Raw genomic sequence first — 20279 nt, 5'->3', positions numbered from 1 at the left:
TGTTTTAAAATATTCAGGAGTTTTTTGTAAATTGTGAAAAACAGGGTGCCAAAAGTTAAGTTGACAGACTATAACTGGATACAACTTCCTCATTCCCTGGTTCATGCAACTTATGAGATATTCTCCTAACCTTTTCTTTTGTCCTAACTGTTCAACTTCATCCAGAAAGTCCTCATCCACTTCATCACGGTCTTGTGAAGGAGTCTGTCCCACCATCGGACCCCAGGAAGGCCTTGAGTCGAGATTTTGTTGCCGGGGGTGATTGGTCACAACACGGTGAGAGAACACCCTGCTCAGGGACATCCTGCTGTCTGTCACGACCTGCGACCGGGACAGAACATATTTCTGGAAGATTAGAGATCTATTGTCAAATTAAGGGTATGGCTTGATTGAAGGTCTGCAAATGCTGTGTATTATGTCTATTTGCTGACTTTGTGTGATATATTCTACATGGGTGGATCCAAGAATTTTGAAAGCAGGGGGTTCAGGGGGTTCGAACAAACATTTCCATTGGTGTCTAAACAGAACACATTGTTACAGTGTTCAAAATAGTCCTTATGTTTAAAGTTAAAGAAGTTAGAGGGCAATAGATTAAAATACCATAAGAAAAGACCTCAAGCACAACAGAACACCCTTTGAACACGACTTATACACCAGTCTCTCTAACAACCTTGTAATAGTCTTTTTGTTCTGAAACATTCAAGGTGTTCTCACTTATGATGACAAAGAGGTGGCATGGCAGCCAAGTGGTAGAAGTGTATGCTTGTCATACACACACCAAAGGTTCAGGTTCAATTTTAATATTTGAATAGTCTACATGCATGAGATGAAATAAACATTTAATGAATGTCCTGACTCCTCCAGCTCTGAGTGGTGTGGTGGGGTGGTCTACTCCCATTTGTGAGAACTCCCAGTTGTGAGACTCCCAGTTATGAGACAGTGGAGTCGGTAATTAACAACGAAAACACACCATACTCCCCTGTCTGATAGAATATATTCACCCTAGCTAATTACTGATTTGCTATGTAACTAAATCTTGTGGAGGTAACTTAATGATACTTTATAAGATAAATTGATTAACATACTCAGGTAAATCCTAAAATGTCTTTAATAATTAAACACTTTGTGTAGGTAACTTCGTGATCAAAGAGAAATTAATTTACCTACTCAGATTTACTCTGTCTCCGAAACTACAAGCTATATTTTAAGAAATAACTCTGAAATTTACAGTCGAAATGCCCCTTATGCCAAACCCTTTCTACCCGACACAATAAATTTATGGAATGCCCTACCAAATTCCAAAGAGTCATGCAGTCTCAAAGAATTTTAAAACCTAATTACAAAAACCAAAAACAAGATTTATATTGATCTTAATTATGGCTCTTGTTCTTGTAAAATCGTTCATTGCTGCCTCAGGCTCGGATCTAGCGACCCAAACGCCGATACGTATAACAGACATTTAATAAACAGTGCATGTTGCTCTTGTGGATATCAACTACCGGTTATAACCTGGATAATTTTTGAACGGAAACAAAGAATTTACTCCTTGCGTAAACCAGAAAATAGTTGAATCCGTCCACGATTATATCATCACAACCTTCCAATTTTCACAGGGAAATACTGAAATTAACTCAACAACCTTCCCATGATTGATTTATATTCCTATATTTATGCAATAGTCAATATCGATGACGTCACATCCTCCATTTCATTTTATATTTTATGTTGCATGGGAGCGGTGTTAACATAAGCAGTAATACTTCACCAATCCCAATTCATTTTCATAAATAATAATAAAATATGTTTAAACCAAAATGACTTTCAAACTTCATAATAGTCAATAAAAATTCTTCTGAATAAATAAAATATTCAATGAACTATGCCTCCTGTGGGTACTGGGCTGGGCTGATCCCACTTTCATTGTAGGGATGTGGAAACACCACCTATGTGCACTGAACCATTAATTAATGTGTCTCACAACTGGGAGTTCTCACAAATAGGAGGACACCGGTGGGGTAGCCTTGTGGTTAAAGCATTCAGCTGTCTAACCCGGGTTAGATTCCTCATATGGTTACAATATGTCAAGCCCTGGTTTCTGGTTTCCCTTGTGATATTACTGGAATATTGCTAAAAGTTGCATAAAACAATACTCACTCATCCCCACACTGAGGTAAATACCTTTGACGCTTGACTTGGTGTTGTAGAGTTGTGTCCTGTTTGCATGGAACCAGTCGAATTTCTCTGCTGTCTGGCTGATTCCATCTGAACTCTTGTATCCCTAGATCTTCGGTTTACTCTTTTGAAAAGATTTGACTTCATATGAATAACATACCATTAACAATTCCTGAATGCATAGGGTATGCAACAAATGTGTGATGGCAAATAACTAATTGACACTTGCTACCCATCCCATCATCTGTATCTTAACCAAGTCCCTCTGCTCCAGTTTTTGAGGTTATAGGTGCAGGGTCAAAGTGCACTGGAAATTTAAATACTTAATCTCTTGCTATTCAGAGACTAGTACAATTCAAGAGTGAGGAGAGATGTTTCCTATTTGTGCTAGATGACAACTTTGTAACAGATCATGTTATAGATAAGTGAAAATGAAATTAATGTCCAACCCTGTATGGTGTCTCTGAGATGATTGTAATGAGAAACGGGATAATGTAAGTCTAATAGAGGATATTAATTGGTGGTAGCTGGCTCAAGCTTATTCAGCTGTGACAACTGCAGTTTAATTTTAGGTTACTGGAGATTAAAGAGAAAAATGACATTAAAACTTCCTATTCCAGTAGACCAACTTATACCCTAGTGGTCATTTGGTTTCTAACTTGCTGGAGATATATGTAGTTCCTTAGTAGCTACCCTTTGTTTGTAACAGCAAAATATAGGGCTAGCCACTGTTCCAGTTTTTACAGATTGATAACCATTAACTAAATATCAATCGATTATGTACAAATATTGTTGAAGTGACTTATTTAAAGAATCTAACATATTTCACATCACTGGTGAGTGGTGACAATATTCATGCATGTCCAGAACATAATTGGAAGCACATCGTGAATAAAGACCAACCTTTGGGTATCAATATCATGTGAATAAAATAAAACTAACCTCACATAGGAGCACCATCGTGGCTCTCGACTAACCTTCATACAGGCCTACATATATATTGTAATGTAGAAAAGACGTTTCTCAATAAAAATATATTCTATTTCATTGCTGATTAATGTATGCCAATAACTTAGAACTTTAGATACGAAAGTTACCTACATTACGTCAAACGACATCTTGACGCCCGCCCTTCTTTCACTGTATCACGAGATTTGAAAGTTGAAACTATTCACAAACGTCAGCGGTTAATTTGCATCTGTACTGCATCTCATCTTCTCCATATTACACCATGTATAAGACATGGTTAATGTCCGAACATCTAATCCAAGAATGTAAACTTTTTAAGCAGGCGAAATCAAACAAGAGCGCCTGAAGTACTTTCAACCGGTTTCGCTATATGAGTGCGTAACGCTCAAACCTTATCTGTAGAAGGAACCAAGTTTATTAGATTATAATATTATAATAAAAACTAGTTTCAAAATTAGTGTTTTGTAATTTATTTTAGATTTCGTTTAATTCCATTTGAGTGTAATGTATTAATGTCACAAGCATCTTTAAATTTTTAACATTTATAAGTATTTAACGCGTGTGTTATGCAGTGTATGTTTGGTGTTTATACAATGAATGCGATCATGTATTAGATATATTTCTTGAAAATAGTATCAATGGGGGGGGGACATTCAAAGTAAGATGGGCTCCGTCTCGCATATCGCAACTAAGCTGGTTCCCGACTCCCTTTGCGCGCGCTAACGTTCGCCAAAGCTAGGAGCCGGTATAGGCTGCCATTTAAAACGCCCTGCTCGTTTATTTGACGTCACATCCGGATTGGTCAAACTGGATTCCGTCGCGATGAAAGATCTGGGAATCATAAGACTTGAACAGTGAACGTTGTGCGAGAATTGCGCTTACGTGGTCCTGGATCAGCGTATGGCTATAAAATTACATAGAAATGTAGAATATTAAATTTCCTATCCGTTGGTATAAATATAAGTGAAATAGACTCTGTTAAATGTTGTCCAAATTTGTGTTATGCGTTAAAAAGCAGTAAATATCTCCGCTTTTGATTGTGTATGTATTGATGAAAGCTCTGAGCTACGAATTTTTTAATTTGGCATCGTTACGGAAAGTGTGAGCGAAGAAAATATAGCCTGATATCTGAACGACATAAGTATATATGAAATGGGTTTGTGTGCTTATGCATAACGTTTTACGCTCAAACTTAAAAATGACTCGCAAGAAATGTCGAAAAAGGATTTTGTTCTATGACGTCAAACGACGACAGAGGGGCCATACACGTATAAAGATAAGGGGTCATAACTCCGACATGCTTAACACTAGGTCAATGTAACTCAGAATACTTGGAGAGAATTTGTTGTGGATATGGACGCTATATTCTCGTTATGGTTTATTCACCATGAACCAAACTATACTAATACAAAGTTCCACAATGTGAGCTGATATGTTTTGGTAGTTGCACAAGTCATAAGAAAAGATGACAAAGCACTACATGAGAAAGCGCGTAATAGCGATTTGGAAGGCCCTATCTGATATATAATTAAGTTCTTAGATTCCCATATTCTCCTGTTAGTGTAGATGTATTTTCACTAATTTTGCATCATTATTAATAGAGTACTAACCATATCTTCAAATGTAATGAAATTACTGAAAATAATACCACTGGATGCGGAAGTATTTTGTGACGCAGTTTCATAGGATCTGAAAGGTGAACGTTGCATTGGATCTACGGTCCTCCGACTATAACATTATGTTCAGATGTAGAATACATTTAGATCTGCTGACATTTGTCTAAAGGTACGAGATCTTGTATACAACACTTACATTGTTAATTTACTATTAAAAGTATGTTCAAACCAACTAAGTATCAAACGTTTGTAAATCTATAAACTACACAGTGTAAGATCTGAATTGTGATGATTTGTTTACATTTTAAACACTTTGTATTGATGACAAGACCATATTGCTTAAAAAGCCTACCCATGTTGATTTAATATTTGGTGAAAATTGATGAACAAAGAGTTTACCGCGGTGTTGATGCATCGCCTCAAATGTTTTCTTGTTGCTGTACTAAAGTGTCTTCAGGACACATTCAGCATTTTCTAAGTGAATAATTCAATACTTATATATCGCCACAAAATATTATAAATTCATATTCCGACTTACTACTGATTTTGTGCCAGTGTTGGCACACCTACCCGCTCTAAAGCATGTATACCTTTCTAACGTCATCCGCGAGGAAAGTTCGGAATATTTGCAATACGAGATTTAATTTGTATGCGTGGCTCGACCGATGTCCACATGTATAAATTACCTGCATATTTGTCTCGTTCATACATCAGAGATGATGTTATTCGCTCACAGTTTTCTCACAAACTTATAATAAAAATCTTTGTCGTATAAGGAATTAGGGTGTGTATTTGAAAAGCGATGATCCTTTCACGCAAATAAAACGAATATTTACGTTTACTATTATTTCTCGTAAATAAATATAGAAAATTGTAAAAATATATTTTAACAAAGATCGTTTTGAAAATCTTGACTAGATGAAACGACATTATATTTGAATGAATGTAGACAACTCACCTTTGTTTCAAATATTTTATTCATTGTTTATTTTTCAGTTTTAGGAAATGTCACCATTTAACTTTTAAATGTTAAAAGTTAAATGGTGACATTTCCTAAAACTGTCGTTTCATCTAGTCAAGATTTTCAAAACGATCTTTGTTAAAATATATCTTTACAATTTTCTATATTACACATGTGGCTTGAGCAAGGGTAGCCCAGACGTATGTAAAGAGTTACCTCCCTTAAGCTGTCGGACGCCTAAACTGAAGCAAAATATGATATGACGAGTTATTTTTTCTCGTGAATGAAATAGACAAGAATGTTGTTAAGTTTGATTATATGTCATCATCATTCATTCCTGCTACAGCTTGTAATAAGTGAGTGAGTGAGTAAATGTTACCTTAAGCCGCATCAGCAGATAAACACAACCAACCAAATAGTTTACTCTGGAAAAGAATATATACTCATGTCAATAATGGTTCTCCCCTCACCCCCCTCACCCCCTCACCCCCTCACCCCTCACCCCCTCACCCCTCACCCCCTCACCCCCTCACCCCCTCACCCCCTTAAAATTTTTAAGGGGGTGACAACCATTATTGGCATGAGTATAGAATAAAAATGATCACGGAGATCATAAAAACGTCAACTATTAAAGTTTCAGTTATCTTGTAACAAGTTATTTTTGTTTGGGTAATTTGTGTATAAATAAATGGGTTCAGTGAAGACGGGGGTAGGACAAACATTTGCAATCACATTATGTTGAAATGTAAATTTGTGAAGAAAAACAAAGATATATATTTATTTTCAGAGACAACTGAACAAGAAATTAAACATACCAGCAGTTGTGTATTAAGCGATTTTTTTCTCAAAAAAAGTTTTAAAATCAAATTACATTTAAAAAGTGCATCAAATCCAACTCTCATCTCTGACCAGTCACCGCGTTAATCTTAGATTTCTTACGATTTATTGATGTATCGATTCAGGTTAGAATTCTGTATAGATTTCCAATAACCCGGCCTGATAATGACTCGCGATTGAGCTTGCGTTACATTACTGCCAATCAAGGAAAACCTGTTAAGTCTGTTTCCTCAATACTAGTATAAACATTAGACATAGTTTACTTAATTATACTTTTCTCCGTGACACGTACGGTTGTACTTATGAGAATAAATCGAGTAAATTTTTTGATTTTAACTGAAATTTAAAAGAAGACGCAAAAACGGTAAAAAATGATTACATGTGTTTCGACCATGCTCCCAGTATCGCGAAAGATATCGACTTATCGTCGTATATCGGGAAAGTATCGACATAGCTTCCTTTATCGGGATACGTATCGCCTGTGCATCATGTATCGCGATACGTATCGCCTGTGCATCATGTATCGCGATACGTATCGATATGGCGGGATCGGGTGGTCAGGCTCGCTGACTTGATTGACACATGTCATTGTATCCCAGTTGCTCAGTCCGATGCTCATGCTGTTGATCACTGGATTGTCTGGTCCAGACTAGATTATTTAAAGACCGCGGTCATATAGTTAAATATTGCTGATTGTGGCGTTAAACTACAACCAACCCAAATCCACTCATTCACTTATGCATCCCCAACCCACCCCCACCCACCATCCCCCACTCACTCTATGAAAATATAACAGTATTTGTTAGATTGGCACTAACAAGAATTCATCAATACAAAACAATTCCAATCGTTGCATTCCTGCACGTATTCCTAAAAGCGCACCCATAGTTTAAATCTGTTATCGATATATGATATCTTTATTTCAGGGCAGCTCGATCGTAGCTATTGTGCTGAAGCCAACAACATGGCGTTGCGTTCCGTGTTAAAATGGTCGACGTTTGTGAATAGATATTTTATCGGGTTTTGTTTGTTTCCAACTTCAAAGGATACGTCTTTCAGCAGGTTCGATAACGGTACAGATCTCCGCCCCACACGAAGCTATGTTGTTGTAACCGCCGTGTGTGGTTCCCTTTCGAGTTAAGTTACCATTTAAATGTGAAACAAAAACATACCCAATTCAGCTAATTGCAAATCTGAAAATGCATTGCGTAAGTTTCTTAAACACAAATGAACACAGGAAAAAGTACCATTTAAAACTGCCAAACCAAAAGCTATTCGACATTCTTTATTTAATTTCAGAGAGGCGTGTTTTCTGTAAGTATTTCTGCGAATTTATTTCGGATCAGGAATAGTAATAGCCGTGCCAGTGGTAGTTGTAATGTTGTGCATGGTGGTGATTAGTGGAGGAATGGTAGTGGAGGTAGTGGTGGGGATGGTAGTAGTGATGGTGGTGGTCGTGGTGCTACTACTACTACTCCTGATACTACTACTACTACTACTACAAATACTACTACTACTACTACTACTACTACTACTACTACTACTACTACAATACTACTACTACTACAGATACTACTACTACTACTACTACTACTACTACTACTACTACTACTAGTACTACTACTACAGATACTACTACTACTACAGATGCTACTGCTACCACTGCCACTACTGCTACGATTACTACTACTACTACTACTACTACTACTGCTGCTGCTACTGTTACTACTACTGCTCCTCCTACTACGACTACTACTGCTACTGCTGCTGCTATTATTACTACTGCTACTACTACTACTAAGAGTGCTGCTATTATTACTACTGCTGCTACTACTACTACTACTGCTGCTGCTATTATTACTACTGCTGCTACTACTACTACTACTGCTGCTGCTATTATTACTACTGCTACTACTACTACTACTACTACTACTACGAGTGCTGCTGCTATTATTACTACTGCTACTACTACTGCTCCGCCTACTGCTACTACTACTACTACTACTACGAGTGCTGCTGCTGTTACTACTACCACCGCTATATAACTACTATTGCTACTTCGTCACGATATGGCTGCAATATTGCCGATGTGACGTTAAATTTTAACTCACTCACTCAATATTGCTACTGTTTCCACTGCTACTACTACTAGTACTATCACTACTACTTCTACTGCTGCTGATACTACTACTACTACTACTACTACTACTACTACTACTACTACTACTATACTAAGTCAAAAAAGAAACTTCACAAAATGTAATTTGAAAAATAATGAATAATTTTTCTCTGATGATACATCTATGTATCCGAAATGGGATCCCTATCTTTCGACTCTAGAAAAACGTTAGCAAAACCCACTCAAACCCATCCATTCGTCGTGCAAATGACGTTAGTGCCAAATCAGGTTTTGCACGTGCAGTCGATCACGTGATCTTCGCTTCGAAGTTTTCTTCAAATGCACGTGTTTGCATTGGCCTCAAGAATTGAAAAAACACTTTTAAACCACAGTTCTAACGGTACTTGAAATGCCACGATTGTCAAATGTGCAACGTGAACGTGCCGTTGGCATGTTGCAAGCGGGAAGATCAGTTATGGACGTCGCAAGAGCAACGGGATGCAGCCGTCGTACTGTGTATGACTTGCGAGGTCATCTACAACAAACTGGCACCACTTCTGATCGCCCAAGGTCGGGTCGTCCACGTGTGACGTCACGAGCAGAAGACCGTCAAATCGTCCTACGTCACCTACGTGACAGATTTCTGCCGGCTACACGAACCAGGGCTGAGATGTTTAGAGGTCGACTGTCCTCACAGACCATTCGAAATCGGTTGCGGGCTGCCAATCTCCATTCTCGACGTCCATATCGTGGGCCAATATTGACGCCGTTTCATGAACGTCAACGTCTGCTGTGGGCCCAACGTCACCTCCGATGGACCCAGAGAGACTGGAATCGAGTCGCCATTAGCGATGAATCCAGGTTTACCCTCAGATTCGCGGACGGCAGGCATAGAGTCTGGAGACGACGTCGTGAACGGTATGCCCAATGTTGTGTACAGGAAGTCGATAGATTCGGGGACGGAAGTTGCATGGTGTGGGGTGCTTTCTGTGGGAACAACCTCTCCCGACTTCTGGTCATCCGTGGAAACCTCTCAGCTGCTGCTTACCGCGACCAGGTGTTCACCCCTGAACTCGTTCCTTTCATGGCGGCTCATGGCCCAGGTCTACAGTTCCAGCATGATAATGCTCGGCCGCATACCGCGATGTTGACACGAAATTTCCTTCAAAACGCTGGAATCAACGTCATGGACTGGCCATCGAGGTCCCCTGACCTTAATCCAATAGAGCACGTTTGGGATGCACTTGGGAGAAGGCTTCGTGGTCTTAGGAACCAACCTCAGAATTTGCAGGAACTTGGTGCTGCCTTGCAAGAGCAATGGCGCAGAATCCCCAACCACGTGTTCACAAGCATCAGGCAGTCGATGAGGAGACGGTGTTTGGCAGTGGTGACTGCGCGGGGCGGCCATACACGATATTGAACTGAGAAATTTCGCATTTTTATTCTTGTGACTTGACATTCTGTATACCCATGTTTTGGAACGGCGGTGTAGCCTAATGGAACTGATTATGGCACTGTCGGTGTATCGAGTACATCACACAGATCTCAGCAATGAAATAATAACAATTTAACCATCTTACCATCTCTTGTTCTTTTATAGTGCCCTGAAGAAAGAATGTGAAGTTTCTTTTTTGACACTACTACCACCATTACTACTACTACAACTACTACTGCTACTACTACTACTACTACTACTACTACTGCTGCTGCTGATACTACTACTACTACTACTACAACTGCTGCTGATACTACTACTACTACTACTACTACTACTACTACTACTACTACTCCTACTAGTACTTCTACAACTACCCCGTCCACAACAACCACTACTACAACTACAAATTCTTCAACCGGTCTGGGTGATATCCGGTACTGCCTGGGTTCACTACAAGACACGGTCCAGATTACTGGCCCCTAAATCCCCTGTAGTTGAAGCGAGCCCTTGTATAACGTGGTCTAATGCCATTACGTGGGTTAAGTTTCCTCCATTTGACGCATGGCTCACCAGCGAATATAATCTGACGGCGATACAAAGCCCACCGAAATAAGGAGCCACAGGTCACGTGTGTAATCAATTTCTATTGACTGCGCCCGTTCAACATCGAGCTGTATGTTTTAGAGTCGAGACCCTTTAATGAATTCTAACTGGGGCCAGTGACTTTCTGGATGTGCGTTAAGACATGGCGAGGAAAGAGGTCTCTTGTAAGGTAGGTGTTTGTTATTCATTTCCACACATATATGTCATGTAGGTCTGTTATCCATCAAGTAAACAATACGTGTATGTGACAGCGAGGATCAGTTCAGCAGGGAATTAAAGCCCCCGGAACAAAATTACCACTGTAAATGTATCCTCGTAAATACGGTTCCATGGGAATATATAAATCCTCCCAGAAATAGTACAAAGCAACAGTTTCACACCAGGAACGGATACAGTTTGACATTTACAGCAAGAACACAACACAACCTGAACATTGACTATTTGAAACCTTACTTTAAATATACATTAGTGTTAGCATCAATGGTTGTTACAATGGCTTAGAGTATATGTGGTGATTCACTGTTCCTTGGGAATAAATTCTCTTAGAAATAGCACGAAGGAGCAATTTCACAACACGAACAGATACTGTTTTATATTTACAGTAAGAACATCACAAACTGAATATTGACTATTTGAAACCTTACTTTATATGGACTTTAGTGATAGCATCAATGGTTGTTACAATGGCTTAGAGTATATGTGGTGCCTCACTGCTCCTTGGGAATACATTCTCTTAGGAATAGGAACAATTTGACATCAGGAACAGATACCATTTTGCATTTACAGTAAGGACATCACAACATGAACAATGACTGTTTAAAGCCCTTATCTAAATAGACATTAGTGATTGTATCAGTGGTTGCTTACTGTATCTTGAAGGGAGTCTAAAAAGTCCTGTCCAGTCCGCTACTTTGAGAATTGATAGCTCAGGTAAATGGACCACATTCAAATTATGTATATTGTAGCTGAAATGAAGATTTTACCTACCTGAGATATCCTTACAGTGACATTACATTAGTTCAAGGTAGGTGTTTGACGTTGTGGGAGGTTTGATTTCATATTAATTAGGGGACCAGCAAAGCATCATGGTGATCTGACTTTTGTTCCCACTATATACGTAAATGGAATGACCATTTTAAAAAGAGTATTATTTCTTCGTCGTCTTCAGACCCATATTTTTCGATTTTGGTAACTTTTATAGCAGAATCGGAAAACTAATTGCTGCAAGCAAAGTCGTGTATAACCACAAAACCCAATTGCTGCATCGCTAAAAGTCGTGTATAACCATAAAACCCAATTACTGCATCACTAAAAGTCGTGTATAATCATAAACCAAATTACTGCATCACTAAAAGTTGTGTATAATCATAAAACCCAGTTACTGCATCACTAAAAGTTTTGTATAATCATAAACCCAATTCCTGCGTCACTAAAAGTTGTGTATAATCATTAAACTCAATTCCTGCATCACTGAAAGTTGTGTATACTCATAAACCCAATTACTGCATCACTAAAAGTTGTGTATAATCATAAGCCCAATTACTGCTTCACTACAAGTTGTGTATAATCAAAAAAACTAAAAGTGGAATTACGGTAAACTTGTGTATAATTATAAAGCCAATAATTGCATCACTTTAAAGTTGTGTATTATAAAAAACAACCGTTCCACTTCGTAAACCACGTTTATTGTCACAAAACCAAAAGCGTGGAGTCCACGATTGTGTAAGTCATCAATGCCACAATAATGTCATGTAAAAGGTATATATCTACTTGCCAACCATCACTTCGTGTATATATATATATATATATATATATATATATATATATATATATATATATATATATATACTTAACAACAAAGTTAGGACCACTCCAACTTTCAATATTAAAGTATTTAATAGTTCATATATTGTGATCCATATAATACTTAAATATTGAATATTGGGGTGGTCCTTAACTTATTTTGTTGAGTATATTTAGTCAGTCACGTAGGTTGCTGATGCCGTGAAGTTAACTATAGTTTAGGCGTGACAAATATCTTTGGACAGGTTCATGTTTTATAGTCTCGTTCAGGGCTGGTGTTAGAACTGCCCGGTACAGGTTTATTGTCAAATTCATTACAGCTTGTACACATTGCTTAATGGCGATAATCCGTATATAGACCAACGCATGGTCTTAATATTAGTGTTGCAAGGTTATTAGAGATAATCTACGAACAATATCACTGATTTGACTTAGTGACGTCTGTTATTCACAGCTGTAGGCTTTATGTTATTTTGTTGTTGTTGTAAATGATAGAGACTGGACCAGAAAAAACAGTGATATTTGGGATATTTGGTTCAAGTCGGGATACGATGTGACACGCTTTCAGCTAAGTCTGATTCACCGAGTATCATTGGGCGGTGGGGTAGCCTAGTGGTTACAGCGTTCGATGTCCACGTCGAGGACCTGGGTTCGATACCCCACATGGGTACAATGTGTGAAGCCCATTCCTGGTGTCTCCCGCCGTGATATTGCTGGAATATTTGTAAAATCGGAGTAGAACTAACTCACTGAGTCTCCTTGTCGACAAAAATAGGCTCCAGAGCAGTTCATTTCCCAGAATTCCCATATGTTATTTTAACAAATGTGGGATTTAAAACTGAATAAAATAAAAATGTAAATAAACATAAATATAAAAGCGTTTAGCATTGATTCGCCGCGTGGCAGGTTCTATCTTAGACTTGGCTAGTTTGAATCCTGATATGCCTACAATATTGAAGCCCATTCGTATCATCCCGAGCTGATATAATGGCTAAAATATTGCCAACAGACACGTAAAACGGGATAAATATCATGGGAATAGTTCCTGTGACACTCAAGGACAGAGCGGGGCGGTGGGGTAGCCTAGTGGTTAAAGTGTTCGCTCGTCACGCCGAAGGTCCGGGTTCGATTCCCCATATGGGTACAGTGTGTGAACCCATTGCTGGTGCCCCCCAGAACGCCTGCTTGGTTACGTGGAGTGGCAGCTGAAGTGCGTCATATCAAAAGAAGTTAAAAGTTGGTATTTGTTGTTGCCTTGCCTGGCGCTCATCATTAAGTCGCAAAACATTGCAGCATGTCTCAGAGGGTTAGCACTATAAAATCGTCTTTAGTCCGGTTTGATTGTTTTTGCTGTTTAACACCCAGTCACTGCATAATGTTCCAGCTGTATGCCGGCGGTCTGTAAATAATCGAGTCTGGATCAGACAATCCAGTGATTGACATCGATCTTCGATTGACCACCCGATCCCGTTAGTAACTTCTTCTGACAAGCATCGGTTCTTGATACTGTCGAAATATTGCTAAAATAGGCGTAAAACTAAACTCACACACTCATTCTTGAAGACCTCACTCACTCATTCTTGAAGACATAACTCACTCACTCACTCGTTTGTTTTCTATACACCTTATAATATTCACATATTATTGTCAACAGGCATTTTTGCAAGTTTATGGCTAACTCTAAGTACATGGAGGTACGGGCGTCTCAGTTATCTCACGATTGCCATTCGTAGTGCAGAATTGCGCCCCTTCATCATGTCAGGATCCAATGTCTGCGACCTAGTCTGCTCGTAGGTTTCACACTGATCTAGATAGCTGTGCCCTTTGTCTTTGGAGTCTACTCCCATATATATTAAAAAGACTAATCTAACGACATACATGCATGATGAAATGGGCGTTGACACTCACATGTGCAGTTAACTTGATCTATACTCAGTGCTATAGATCAACGTTGTCGTTGTCGATGTGTGAGACGGACGTGCATGTTGAAGAACCTTGCGGAGCAGACGACATATCCGTGTAGCGCGGATACAAGAACTCCACTCAGTGTGGTCGTTATAATGTCCGATGGTTCAATACCAGACCAACGGAGTCCTGTTGTTTACTGACGAGCAGCGCCATGTTGGCTGTGCGTGTCTATTGTTTGGATACTGTGTGATGATGTATTAATTTAGTTAATTAGTTAACATTGAAAAACGAGCTAAACATATATCTCGGACATAAAACAATTACTGCTTTGCATTGGGTGAAGTACAACATCTACGGAAGGACAAGCAAACACCACCACACACACTGACACACGTACACAGAGAGAGAGAGAGAGAGAGAGAGAGAGAGAGAGAGAGAGAGAGAGAGAGAGAGAGAGAGAGAGAGAGAGAGAGAGAGAGAGAGAGAGAGAGAGAGAGAGGCACAAACCGACACACAGAAACAGATACTCTCTCTCTCTCACACACACTCACACGCAGACACATACAAGCACACACACAAAAGACACGCACTTGCACATGCAGACATAGACACAAACGCCCACGCAGACTTTCATACAGTAATCCACCAAACACACCATCCAAGGATCCGTCCACACAGGCAGACAGACACACACACGCACGCACGCACGCACGCACGCACGCACGCACGCACGCACGCACACACACGCACACCTCCATTGCAGCTATCAAAACGTTGAAATAGACAAACAAACAAATATCAGCAATTCAGAAAATAAACATCACACATCAACTGACAAAGTCGAATATCACGACATAACAATAGATTAGATTCTCGTCAGAAAGAATAAACACACACAAAACATCAGGTAATATTCTGAACAGCAATATAATTTTTTCCAGGCACCACAGATATTTCAGCCATAGCTATCAGAATGAGCCACACCACATTTCACCACCCCGTCGGGGTATTTGACATACTTAATCCCATACCAATCACGAGGATTAAATATATTGAAACGGGAAAAGCAAGAAGCAACGAAGAGACCAAATTGTCTTCCTTAAAACTGAAAATTGAAAATATTAATTGATTTCCTGTACGGAAATCGATCAGACAGTAATATAATTGTGTAGGTTTGGAATATTAGTTTTCCAACTCCATCGTAGCGACTGTCGTAAGGAATTATTGACTTGTTGATACTGCTCATTAAGCATAGCTTGATTATTGATACACAGGCTTAACTCGAGGACAACGACCAAGTCTTTCCAATAGTGAACCTGTTGAGGTTATCCAAGTTACGGCGGTGGGTGCGTTGTGGCGAATGTTCGCGTTGCAAATACGTGTACTTGCGTGTGTGTGTGGGTGGGTGTGCGTCTGTGTGTGTCAGTGGGTCGGGTGTGGGAGTGAGTGGTTGATTGTTTGCTTTGTTTGCTTTTTAACGCCGCACTCAGCAATATTCCAGCTGTATGTCTGGACCAGACAATCCAGTGATCAACAGCATGAGCATCAATTTACGCAATTGGGATACGACGACATGTGTCAACCAATTCAGCGAGCCTGACCACCGGATCCTGTTAGTCGCCTCTTTCGACAAAAATGGGTTACTGGAGACCAATTCTAGCCGGGAGTGAGTTAGGGAGTTTAGTTTTACGTCGCACGCAATATTCCAGCTATATGGCGGCAGTCTGTGAATAATCGAGTCTGGACCAGACAATTCCGGTGATCAACAGCATGGGCATCGATCTGCGCAATTTGGAACCGATGACATGTGTCAACCCAGTCAGCGAGCCTGACCACCCGATCCCGTTAGTCGCCTCTTACGACAAGCATGGGTTACTGAAGACCAATATTCTAACCCGGACCTGTCATTGGAAGGTAGGGTAACTGATGTGCCTGTTGTCATTGGAAGGTAGGGTAACTGATGTGCCTGTTGTCATTGGAAGGTAGGGTAACTGATGAGCCTGTTGTTATTGGAAGGTAGGGTAACTGATGAGCCTGTTGTCATTGGAAGGTAGGGTAACTGATGTGCCTGTTGTTATTGGAAGGTAAGGTAACTGATGTGCCTGTTGTCATTGGAAGGTAGGGTAACTGATGTGCTTGTTGTCATTGGAAGGTAGGGTAACTGATGAGTCTGTTGTCATTGGAAGGTAGGGTAACTGATGAGCCTGTTGTCATTGGAAGGTAGGGTAACTGATGCAATGTTGTCATTAGAAGGTAGGGTAACTGATGCAATGTTGTCATTAGAAGGTAGGGTAACTGATGTGTCTGTTGTCATTGGAAGGTAGGGTAACTGATGTGTCTGTTGTCATTGGAAAAGGTAGGGTAACTGGGGCACCTGTTGTTATTGGAAGGTAGGGTAACTGATGTGCCTGTTGTTATTGGAAGGTAGGGTATCTGATGTGCCTGTTGTTATTGGAAGGTAGGGTAACTGATGTGCTTGTTGTCATTGGAAGGTATGGTAACTGATGTGCCTGTTGTCATTGGAAGGTAGGGTAACTGATGAGCCTGTTGTCATTGGAAGGTAGGGTAACTGATGTGCCTGTTGTTATTGGAAGGTAGGGTAACTGATGTGCCTGTTGTCATTCGAAGGTAGGGTAACTGATGTGCCTGTTGTTATTGGAAGGTAGGGTAACTGATGTGCCTGTTGTTATTGGAAGGTAGGGTAACTGATGTGCCTGTTGTCATTGGAAGGTAGGGTAACTGGGGCACCTGTTGTCATTGGAAGGTAGGGTAACTGATGTGCCTGTTGTTATTGGAAGGTAGGGTAACTGATGTGCCTGTTGTTATTGGAAGGTAGGGTAACTGATGTGCCTGTTGTCATTGGAAGGTAGGGTAACTGATGAGCCTGTTGTTATTGGAAGGTATGGTAACTGATGTGCCTGTTGTCATTGGAAGGTAGGGTAACTGATGTGCCTGTTGTTATTGGAAGGTAGGGTAACTGATGTGCCTGTTGTTATTGGAAGGTATGGTAACTGAAGTGCCTGTTGTCATTGGAAGGTATGGTAACTGATATACCTGTTGTCAGACTGAGAGGTTGAGTGAGCACTGGAGTTGTTGGGTGAATGGATAAATGAGTTGATGGTATTTCAGCCAGCAACAGCAAATATATAAACTTACCACCAAACCAAAATCCTGTCGGTCTGAACCATTCCAAGTGAAACTGTCCCTCCGAAAAGGTACAGACGTTCTGGGATGTAAATGTCGGAAAGGCAATGTGTTCACGAATTTCCAAGTCAAAATGAGTGAGTGAGATTTGTTTTACGCCGCACTCAGCAATATTCCAGCAATATGGCGGCGATCTGTGGACCAGACAATCCAGTGATCAACAGCATGAGCATCGATATGCGCAATTGAGTGAGTGAGTGAGTTTAGTTTGCACTCAGCAATATTGCAGCTATATGGGGGCAGTCTGTAAAGAATTGAGTCTTGACAAGACAATCCAGTGATGAACAGCATGAGCATCGATCTGCGCCATTGGGAACCGATGACATGTGTCAACCCAGTCAGCGAGCCTGAACACCCGATCCCGTTAGTCGCCTCTTACGACAAGCATGGGTTACTGAAGATCAATATTTTAACCCGGACCTTCACGGGTACCAAGTCAAAATAAAGCCTCCAGGCACACACTATTCAAACATAGCAGCTGTTTGAGCCGTTCGATTCAATTTAAGTCACTTCTTTAGCCAAGGATACAATCTTATTCAAAGCACATCTCGGTACCATTATGATCTACGTCATAATCTGATATACCTTCCAACTTCAAAATGATGGGCGGTGGTGTATAATAGTGATTAAAGCGTAGGCTCGTCACGCCGAAGACCCGGGTTCGATTCCCTTCATTAGTACAATGTATGAAGCCCATTTCTGGTGTCCCCCGTGATATTTCTGGAATATTGCTAAATCGGCTTAAAACTAAGCTCACTCACTCACTTCAAAAATGAAAGATGCGTATATTTTACAGTTAATCGGATATCAATTTCAAATTAACAAAGCGTCCACTACACAGTCCCTGTGTTATCTTTAAGATGCAGATAGCATGGCGCTCTGAAACCACACGGTGTAAAATATCCACACTGTAACGAGGACAGTATTCGCCATTCGGAACTGCCCATTTACATTCATTTTAGAGCAACCATCATATCAGCTTTGCCATAACACTTCGCTGGCTCGAACAGAGCATAAAAGAAACATCCACCCTACCTGACCGATAAGACATTTTATCTGACTTGACCTCAATTGATCTGAGAGTTTAGCAGATCGACTGAGCTCGTCACCAAAATTCATTTAATCGAAGTATCGAAGTAAAAGATTTGATTTTCATGATAATAGGTACAACTGAGATCGGGGGCCACCATACCCCGTCGCCATAGGGGGCGAAGACGTTATCGTTGTGTTGATAGATTGACAAGGCCCATAAATTCAAGTCGATATGGGTCCCCATAAACATGTCCAGATAAGGAGTAACACATGCTATCAGATCCCCACTGCAATAGACACTGCATAGAACCAAGCTGCGTCTTCATAGCAGCAATCAGACTCACAGTTGGGTACTGGTTACAGTGAAATGATCTGCTTGAAGACGAACTTCTAGGAGGCTTCGTGAAAGTGGAAATGAGTGAGAGAATCAGTTACTTGATAGACCTGGGCCCCGTTCCTCAAAGCGATGGTAGCGCTACGACAGTCGTAAGACTATGTTAAAGTATGGGAGTTACGACTGTCGTAAGTCTATGTTAAAGTGTGGGAGTTACGACTGTCGTAAGTCTATGTTAAAGTGTGGGAGTTACGACTGTCGTAAGTCTATGTTAAAGTATGGGAGTTACGACAGTCGTAAGTCTATGTTAAAGTGTGGGAGTTACGACTGTCGTAAGTCTATGTTAAATTATGGGAGTTACGACAGTCGTAAGTCTATGTTAAAGTATGGGAGTTACGACAGTCGTAAGTCTATGTTAAAGTATGGGAGTTACGACTGTCGTAGCGCTACGATTGCTCTGAGGAACGGGGCCCTGTTTTGAATCCAGTGACGTAATAAATGGGGCTTTGGAAATGAATGAGCGACCCCATGAAAGTGATAGAGTGAGTGACGTTTGGAATGAGTGACTGAGTGAGTTGATAAACGGATTTTTGGAATGAGTGAGTGACTTGACTACTTAACTTTTCAGTGTTTCGGTGACTGTTCCGAGCCCAGGAACGTTTTGTTAACGTTTGCAATTGTTTGGTAAAAATCCAAGTGTATACTTTCCTTTACGGAGCTGTTTACATAACTGAGATGGGGCTGGTGGGGGTTGCCTAGTGGTTAAAGCGTTCGCTCGACATGCCGCAGTCACGGGTTTGATTCCCCACATGGGTACAATGTGCGAAGCCCTTTTCTGATGTCACCCGCCGTGAAAACTAAACTCACTCACTCACTACACTCGTAATACCGTGGTATTACTGCACCGACGGTTGAGACGACGCTCATTAATAATTTACACAAACTGATCCGTAATATCAGCAGCGATGCGTAATGTCGACATTGTTTCCCTGCACGGTTGCAACGTCAGTGCAGGCGGGGTGTTCCCAGCTAGCTGAAAACTGAAATTCAAGGGGATTAAGGGTTTCACACGACTGATTCTGAGATCCAGTGAACCATTTTTGAACTAGCTGGGAACAAACTAGTGCAGACATGGAGGTCGGTTTGGGGGACAACGTTACAGAGCTGTTGCAGTCACTGGCTGCTACAGTACACAAGGGGATGCGGGGTAGCCTAGTGGTTAAAGCGTTGGCTCGTCACGCCGAAGACCCGGGTTCGATTCCCCACATAGGCACAATGTGTGA

At 40.5% G+C, this 20279-nt stretch overlaps 1 protein-coding gene across 1 annotated transcript in view; it reads right to left on the bottom strand.

The window, feature by feature from the left end:
- The window catches only part of LOC124264904 (transmembrane channel-like protein 7), a 63255-nt gene that overhangs the window by 27406 nt on the left and 15570 nt on the right, over positions 1-20279 (bottom strand). Inside the window, 1 exon segment of the mRNA XM_046699686.1 lies at positions 131-345. Coding sequence (XP_046555642.1) covers positions 131-345 — 215 coding nt within the window.

Source organism: Haliotis rubra, unplaced genomic scaffold (genome assembly GCF_003918875.1).
Source record: "Haliotis rubra isolate DU_JTF1 unplaced genomic scaffold, ASM391887v1 Scf95, whole genome shotgun sequence".
NCBI classification, from domain to species: Eukaryota; Metazoa; Mollusca; class Gastropoda; order Lepetellida; family Haliotidae; genus Haliotis; species Haliotis rubra.
This window is presented reverse-complemented; position numbering and strand designations above follow the sequence as displayed.